The 9,805-nt window shown below is 28.1% G+C and overlaps 1 protein-coding gene across 1 annotated transcript; it reads right to left on the bottom strand.

The window, feature by feature from the left end:
- Positions 1–1,376: 1,376 nt before the first annotated feature.
- Positions 1,377–9,331, bottom strand: LOC112595808 (sarcalumenin). Its single transcript, XM_025341158.1, has 11 exons — positions 9,159–9,331; positions 7,737–7,853; positions 7,534–7,670; positions 5,958–7,464; positions 5,845–5,891; positions 5,491–5,695; positions 5,299–5,415; positions 3,881–4,053; positions 3,165–3,356; positions 2,692–2,955; positions 1,377–2,139 (listed from the first exon to the last, which is right to left on the bottom strand). Exons 1-11 carry the CDS (start codon positions 9,202–9,204, stop codon positions 1,774–1,776), a joined length of 3,171 nt encoding a protein of 1,056 aa, XP_025196943.1. The 5' UTR covers positions 9,205–9,331; the 3' UTR covers positions 1,377–1,773.
- Positions 9,332–9,805: the final 474 nt, after the last annotated feature.

Here is a 9,805-nt window from a genome sequence, read left to right as displayed (position 1 = left end):
ATTGCATGGTTAGTTTAAAATTAATAAATCAATAAAAGCTTTCATTATGCCCTAGACCAGTGGTGGGAAACTGGTGACCCGCGAGCCTAATTTATTCTATAAACAAAATAAATGCTAATTAAAATGCATATTTTGAATGACTTTTTTTTTGTTTTTATGTTTTGGATAGCTAGATTTTAATTTTCTAAAAATTAGCCCTCTAGTAATTTTGAGTTGCCCATCTCTGCCCTAGGTCAACAGTCGGCAACAATTGACGGACCACAATTCGGTCTCGGACTACGAAAATTAAAATGCTGGAGCATCAAAATGTTTAAATATCTCAATTAGATTATGTAAATAATTTATTATAAAGATTTGACAAAAACATTTTTTTTGTCTGGACTTCATTCACTTTCTATTTTAATTTTCCGAACTCTATTAGAAATTGCTTACCAACCTCTATTCTAAATAATATTCTCATCTTTAAGTTATGTGATGAGTAAATTGTCTCCAACAGCATAAAATTAATTCAGCTTCTCTTAACGTGTTGACATAAAATTTTAACAGTATGAAAAATAATTATTTGTTTTGTTATTATAATAATATAATATTATATTGTGAATAGTCTTAAATCTGCATTTAATTAAAATGATACTATGAAGAAACTTTATTCATTAACCGTTTGATAATTTTATTTAAATATATACAGATAAACATAAAAATATTTTTAAATTTCTTAATATTATTCATAAATATGTGATTATAATAAAATCTATTACTTACAATATGTAAATTGTGAGTATATAATCAATAATTCAATTTTATAGCAGTTTGGATTGTATAAGGTATTTAGACGGTCAGCACTAGCTATTTTTAGTGTAGATACAAGATATACCTCTCGGTTATTGTATAATAATTGAAAAAACACAATTAAGAATTTCTAATTAAATATTGCTTAAACTGTAGATGATAAATATTAGATATCAATGTTGAACATGATATTCATAATAATTTGCAAATTCGTTTGTTGGCATAAAACATTCTTGTAACTCAAATCACAATATATACATAGCAAACTGTAGTGTTTTACCGTCTTACCGTGGTGATAACTATGCGGAATATTGGAAAAAACACCACCAGCTTCCTGTATAATATTATACTATGTGTATGCGTATACCTCCCACCGAGTAGTTCAATTGCCAATAAATTATGTGAACAAACTAGCCGTTTTGGAAGCCGCTATATGGTATACGCATCTCATTCGGTTGGATTCACATTTCCAACTTAAAAATAGCATCTTAAACACGTCACTGGTCCCAAAATCTTACTCGACCGAAAATAGTAATTAACGAAAATTAATAAACTTAAAAGGTGTTCGTAAAAAAAGACTACCGCGATAATATTATCAATAAATTATAATAATTATGTAATATAATTATATAATATTGTAATGCGGTGTTTACCATAATGAACTTCGTTTGATGACCATAATGTACATGATATTATCACAGAATGGATTACATTTGATCTAGTCTGTGATATCATATTATGATATACTATTATTGCAGTGGTCACGTTTTTAAGATGTACTTTTTTGTTCGTTTGAAATGGTAACATTTTTTTTGGGCCCACACACATTATTATCTAACAATTTAATATAAATCAAAGAGAGAAAAAAAACATTCTACACGAAAACAAATAAATAATTGGTAAAACCATAATATTTGAATATTAAACAATATAATATTTCAGCTGTTTATACGATGGATTTCAGATAACATCATCGTGACATTTTCAAGGCGCCTCCACCACCAGTTGCTCTTCTTGTCTTTTATATTGGCCGATCAGGTCAGGCAGATCATAAGCAATGGCCATGTCCAGTTTGTTGATCGGACAACCTCGGAAATACGTACATGTATCGGATAGCCGCTTAAACTCATACACAGGGTTGAGTCGGAAGAAGTCTCGGTACACGTCCGGATCAGGCAGATCGTATCTCGATATATTAGTCAGCGTGCTCAAGCCCTCGTAAATGTGATAGTTTTGTGGATTTTCAATGATGTCGTCGCTAACGGTCTTTCTGTTCGCGAAGAACGACTTGTGGTTGTAATACGTGGTCAGGTAACAGTCGACCATCTTTGCGTGGTTTCGCACCCTCACCTGTAATATTGTAACATATTTACTTATGTTTATCTATATTATTACTTATAAAATTGTCAAATATAATCAATAATCATAAAATAGTATAAATTATATTGTAAATATGGGGAGATCCATTTTAATATTTAACCGGTTAAAACAATGAGGGTTTAAGTTGATTTTTGCAAACTTGAAAATAAATGTTTAAGTATAATTTGAATTACTATATTATACATTTTTAATATTTTTTTTTAGAAAAAATTGATTATTTATATATTTAATTTTTCAACTAGTATTTTAATAGGTATTATGCTATAGTTTATATTTTTTTCCTAGAGTAGAATATTATATTTTCATAATTTAAATAATTATAAGAAATCTATAACTAACCATAATTTAAAACACTAAAATTAAAAATCACTTTGATTAAATATTCATATAATAATATTTATGTAAAAATAAAAATGTTTGTAAGCATATGTTTTAATTTTGAGTAGTTTTTAGTTAAAAACTGTGTATATACATACTTTAGATAATTATTAGATCATATTATTATATTATAGTTGTTCGTACCGCGAATCGCCGAGCACTGGCTATTTTGTTTTCAACACGCCTGTCGATTGCCGAACGGATGTCTTTCAAGAATGACAGTTCTTGTGAGTGAAGCAGCCTGGCTGGAGACCCGATTTCGTACGGGTTTGACCACAATGACACTGAGTAAATGACTGGAGGTTCGGCGCTGGACATGAGCGGACTTATATTCCATATGAGCGTTCCCTGTATGCGCATCAGTTCTTCAGCGCGAATTTTGTCAGCTTTATTTAACAATATCCTTGTCTAAACACAAGACATTGAGAAGGATAAATTAAACAAATTTAATGCAAGTATCTATTAATAATATAATAAAATTATAATATAGTAGGTAACTACATAATAAATATGTGCCATGCACGTAATAATGTTGTTAGGCGAGAGACCAAATTAAAAAAAATAAACCTTACTTAACGGTGGTAATAAAGTATACTCTATATCCTTAATATATTAACCTGATACTCTCTGCCTTTAAGTTGGTCCAATATTGCTTCGGTTTCCGGGCCTACGTCCAATTTCGCCGGGTCGTACACTAAGAATATCATATCAGCCCTGTCGATGAACCACTGACACACATCGTTGAACGGGAATACCCGGTCCACGTGTTTACGCATTTCTAATATTCCGGGTATCTCTACGATGTTTACCTGCGGAAAAAGCACATAAGATTTTTGATATTATGATGCTACAAACTAGAGGGTGATTCTTTTAACAGCGAATAGTCATTCGATTGGCTCATTAAAAAAAATAAGAAATATAATATTTCATTATACACTATAAAGTTGATAAAGCAAATAAAAAAAAAAAAAAAAAATGTAACATAGTATCCATTGTTGTTTTCTTTATCTAATTAGTAATTACTGAAAGATCAAATTTGGATGAATAAATTATTCTTGTGTTAGGTAAGTACTTGATTTGTTTTACAATAAAAATATTCTTCTTTAAGTAATGAAATCTACAAAATTATATAGGCAATTACTAAAAAAATATTAAATATATAGGTACATAAAATTTTTTCAAAGATAAAAATAATGAGTGTCATCTGTTAAAAGAATCTATCTATAATTCATATAGATAAATTATAATAATACTGCATGCATGGACATGATAATACAAGTCGGTGTTCATTAACTATGTATACAATTTACCTAAAGATTTTAAAATTGTTTACCTTCTCTAATAAAGGATGAGGTAATTTGAGTCCACGGAGCTTGTCCAACAGACCTTGCCCGAATTTCTGAAGACCCGAAAACGTCCAGTCGGCTGCTAATTGCGTTCCATCTAGAATTGCTTCGCGATTATTGTACATCATTATGTTAAAATACGCTGGAGATGGTTCCGCTCCTTAAATGCAAGCAAACATAACAATCAGACATTCAAATAATGTGTATTCGGAAATAACATGTTTATATTTAATAAATTAAGTGAGAAATTAGAGTCTTCTTAGTTCTTGTCTTTTAGGATAGTATATTTTATCTGCAATCCTGTTCTTGAGAATCTACGATGACACATAGTTGGCTGAATTAAATATTGCGATGTACCTATTAATATTTATGTTTATCATGTATTGCTAAATCAATATTTACAAAATATTTTGTAAAAAAAAAAAAGAAACCTAAATATAGTACCGTCCCATGTGTTCCTATTTGAAAAAAGTAGGAGTAACACTATCTGGTGATAATTTTCTTTTCCGTGACCTATTAAGTAAGTTTATTTAACTGTAACTATTTTATTAATTTCCATCTGTTCTTTGATTTTTACTGCACGTGGTAACATTAAAATAATATCCTCAGGCAATCACTTTTTAACCGTGATATAAACTTTAGCGGTGTGATCGCGGTGCACATTGTGTACAATATTGTTTCGAGCGATTAACCGTAATATTCTCATCGCCTGTCAATCAATGAAGTATAAATGCTGTCGTCGTCAGCTTTTGTCATTTATTTCTCGATCAAACCGCTTTTGCGTTATCGACCATGAACATATAATATTTATTAATATGGTGGTTAACAGTGCCAGTGCTACGAAATTACAGAGAAATGAGAAATATATTATTTTTATAAATTAATTTAAAAAAAGTCTTACTTTGTATTTTTTAAATAGTGTCATTGAACAGAGGACAGTGAACTTACCTTTTACTTCCATGCTTTATTATAAATTGTACTTAGGTACATCACATATTTTTATATAATGTGTACATTTTTTAATTAAAAAATGAGTTTATTTTATGAATGATAACTAAATGTTACTTACATAATATATATTTTCACGAACTATCAATATTATTTAATTAACTACATTATATTAATATGTAAAAAGTATTTTGCGCGAAGATCGATATTATACTTGTATGCGTAAAAATACGCATAGGCTAGATTTATCATTACATTTACTGCAATATTAAGATTTTGAGTAATTCAAAATTACGTAAAAATATATTAGAACTTATAACATATAACTGATACCAATTAAGTAGGTATTAAATACAATAAAAAAAGAAATTGTCAATTTAAATTTTGATTTTAAGAATTTAGATTAGTTGTATAAGGAAATGATTACACAAATTGGTCTGCATATAGACCTACTTACCAGTTCTTAATGCAAATTGAGAATGTTCAATGTCCAAAAGATAATTAATTATTGAAGATTTACCACCACTCCAAGGTCCCATAAACAAAATAAGAGGCTTTGAGAATATTTCTGGCTCTAAAACATAATAAACAGTACGTGTTTAGTAACTATGTCATAGTGTAAATGTTATATATAAATAATTTTAATTACCTCCAAAATGTCTGTTACTAAGATCTCTGTACTTGAAAGTCATTTCCAAAGGTTTTATTGCCACTTCATATACTTTTTTTAGTTCTTTTAATGTAGAATCTACAACCTTTGATAGAAAACTATCATACTGTGCAATGTTTTCACCTATTTTTAACGTTTGTTTTATATGACTTTTATTTCTTAGATTCTTTGGTACCATTTCGTCCTAAATTATTAAATTATAATTATTTTTTTGAGATTTTCATTTAAAAATTAATAATGTTTTAAAAACTATCGTTAATTTGTTGAGCTACCCCATGATATTATGCTTAGCTTAAATTATGACTTAAAAGCTATTAAATTAAATAGTATTACCATTGTCAAATCTTCTTCTGGTAGGTATTCTTCAACTATGACTTCATCTAAATACATAAAAGTAATCATAAAAATGTGTTTGTCAATAAATTCTAATGAATTTTTATTTTTACCTCCAGTACTTTTAATTTTTTCGTTATTTGTATGTTTTTCCCATTTTGGTGATTTTTCTTCTTCGTCTAATTTCCAATACATAGTTCTTTGAGTTTCTATTAATTTTTCTTTTACTGGGTCTACGGGTTTTTCATCTGTTTTCCAATATTTATTTTTTTTAGATGTTATATCTTCATCTTTCACTTCTTTTTGTTTTTCTGTTTCTTCTGTCTTCCAATATTTATTTTTTTTTATAGTTGGTTCTTCTAGTCTTATTTCATCTTTGGGTATTATACTTTCCACTTCCTCAGTTTTCCAATATTTATTCTTTTTTAGTTTTCCTTCTTCATTTTGATCATTTTTTTTTGTATTCTCGTTAGGTTCATTGGTTTTTTTATACATGTTTTGTTTTGATTTGTCTTCTTCTTCTTCTTTATTTTCTATTATTTTTATGTCTTCAGTTTGTTCATCAATTTTCCAATATTTATTTTTTTTGTGAGCTTCTTTTTCTGTTTTATCTTCTTCAACCGTTTTTTTAGGTTCATCGAGTTCATTGTCAGGATCAAATTTCCAGTATTTAGGATTTCGCTTAGGTTTAGCTACTGGCTCTTTTTTTATTTCATCTTCATATTCATCTGGGTCAAATTTCCAATATTTCGGATTTCGTTTTTTGGTTCCTTTGAAAATTTGATTTGAATCTTGTTTTGACGTATTATCAATTGTTGACGATTTTTCGGTGTTAACTTCTTTTGTCTCTTCGTCTGGATCAAACTTCCAGTACTTAGGATTTCTTTTACTTTTCTGAGGAACTGGTTTTATTTGTTCAGTCTTTTTAGCTTCCTGTAACTTGTACAATTTTTCTTCTTCAGGATCGAGCTTCCAATATTTAGGATTACGTAATTTTGGAGTTTCAGCTGGTTTGGGTGTTTCTTCGAGTGGAAATTCATCGGGATCAAATTTCCAGTATTTTGGATTTCTTTTTGGTTTTGGTTTTGGTTTTACAATTGGAATAGTATTTTCAGGTTCATCGTCTGGATCAAACTTCCAATATTTTGGGTTTCTTTTTTTTGTCCCTTTAAATACTTGTTTAGGAGTTTCTATTTTTACATTAATATTAGTAGTTTCTATTGTTTCTTCTACTTGTGTCTTAGTCACACTAGGTTCTACTATTTTTTCAGAATTTTTATTTCTGATATCTTCAACATCAATTATAATTTCGACGTTATTGTTAATTACATCTTTGTCTAAAATAATAGGTACAGGTTCTATTTTAGGTTCTATTACTTCATTTTCAACGACGTTTCTACTATTGTTTTCCAGATTTTCCTCTTCTTCATTAACAATTTCAATTTCATTATCTTCCTCTTCAGTTTTAAATGTTTGATTGTTTTCTGTTGTTTCGTGTTTATTAATTTCTTCAGCTTTGATTATTTCATTATCACGATTTTCAATTTCATTTATTGAACTAACGCTTTCAGTTAAATTTACTTCGACTCTGGTTGCTTCTTCTTCTTTTTCGAACTTTTCCTATAAATAGTACAAAAATAACTTTCATTTCATATCGTATCTTTTCATTATTACAGAAATGTATTTTACCGGTTTGGGTAGTGTACTCTGTCCGCCATCATCCGGAGAATTACCATCTTGAGAACTCGAGCCTGTAACATCATCATTTGGAGTGCTTCCACTTGTGGGGCTTTCATTCTGAATATTTTGGTCGCGTTCTGTACTTCCTGAATATGACACACTTCCTGAATATAATATGCAACGAAATTTACAAATATTAAATATCTAACTACCAATAGGTTCTGAAGTAACTAATTCTTTGATGGCTTTTTCTACGTATGGTTGACAGTCCACCTCTGATGGAGCTATAGACGCTGATGGTACACTGGCAAAAGTCTCACAAAATGTATCTAAACCAAAATCAGCGATGGAGTAAAATTGAATAATGAAATAGTAAATGATCCTACAGTTTTAAATAAGATATTATATTAGATAGACAATGCACTAAGTTAAAAAACGAGAAAACAAATAATAATCGACAATAAATAAAACAATACAATAATAGCAAGTATAAAGTAATGGCTAATGATCATATATTGATCAAAAAAAAAAAAAAAAAAAAAATCGCCAACGAGAGTATTTAAAAATCCCAGACGTTCGCTGGTAATATAAAAATAGAAAATTGCAACCAGAGTGTCCCAGTTGTGTTCTGTCAGTACACTATTAATACACAACATAACCCAATGCCCCTACAGAAATAGAAATGTCGCGAGCCGCAAGATCGCGTAGAGCGAGGGAGTTTCCAATTTTATGAAAATTCGCGTTTTTATACGGACGAATTAGGACATTATAAATTATTTTTAAATACTATCTTAATAATTTTGCTAATATTCCAATGTTTTCAAGCACTTTTAAAATAAAATAAAATTATATTCAATTGAAAAATAAATGTAACAACTTCAACTACAATGACAAATGTGATCATTCCAATAGTTTTAACACTCCTACTTAAATATATTATTGTATATTAAATTATATTTTTAGTAAAATCTCAAACGCATTACACTACATTAAAATCATTTTAAGATATTATTGTACATAAATTATGTACTACATAATATCAGAAAACTTAAAAAGATAAAAAAAAAAAAATAAAAAAATGTTATGTTAAAATATAATTGTAGATAATTATTATTTATACGAATAAAATAAAATTATAATTTACATTAAACAAAAGTCACTAAAAAATACCATTTATCGATAATTTATTGTAATAATAATAATAATAATAATAATAATAATTAAAATGTTATTAAAATTTGCAAAAAAGGAAAAATAATATATATAAATATATGTTCTTAAAACATTTTTAATATTTTTAAACGGTTTATATACTATTTTTACTCAAATAGAGTTTTTATTAGTCATGTTCCAATTATAATGCTTCCCCGTACAGACCTAATGGGGTCATTTATTTTATAATTAATTGTATGCAACATTATTAAAAGGTAAAATACACATATTATAAATACACTTTTTAATGTTATAAATAATATATATATATAAAAAAAAAACTATTCCATTAAAGCATAAACACAAATCTCGTTCCTGCCTAGTACCTGTAGGTATGTGTAAAATTTACCCATGTGAATAATTACTATTTCCATGAGACAAGATAACAATAATTATAAAATATTATTAAAAAAAATAATTACCTCTGACGCTAAGCAGGGTGATAATCAAAATCCATCTAAGATCCATCGAGCTCCCTAAAAGAAAAAATATTCACTACCGAAAGCACATCACACGACACTCGGTTGACGCGTTCGTTCGTACTTACAGCCTGAGCTTAACTCCCTGTCGTCTGTTACAGTTCTGCTGGTTGGCAATGAGATTTTTTGTTAAACATTCTTTTTTTTTCTGGCAACCATACTGTACTGTCGTCATCTGTTCTGCACAGGGCAATATTTCGGACAATATATATAAAAAAATACAAAATATCACAAAATATAATAACAGTTTATAATAATTGCTTTTAAAACAATTGTACAACTATACAAGTAATATAATATGTCATAACATTTATTATATTATTAATATAGTGGAAATAAATTAAAATTAAAATATTTAAAATAACAACTAAACAATTATTTGTGTATGTTTGTCATGTCACGGATATTATGGATAAAGGATAAATAATAATTACACAGACTACCTTGTAATAGTTCGTAAAAAAAACAATTTCATTACAAATTTACAATGATAGTACCTATACAATATTACAATCCCGTAAATTATATTATTGTGTATAAAATTATACTGTGGGTACTTATTAATAGTGTAAAGTATATTAATTAATGAC

The sequence above is a fragment of the Melanaphis sacchari genome, unplaced genomic scaffold (genome assembly GCF_002803265.2).
Source record: "Melanaphis sacchari strain LSU unplaced genomic scaffold, SCAv2.0 Contig2_pilon_pilon, whole genome shotgun sequence".
In the NCBI taxonomy this organism is placed as follows: Eukaryota; Metazoa; Arthropoda; class Insecta; order Hemiptera; family Aphididae; genus Melanaphis; species Melanaphis sacchari.
Note: the sequence above shows the minus strand (reverse complement) of the source record. Positions and strands in the feature narration are given on the sequence as shown.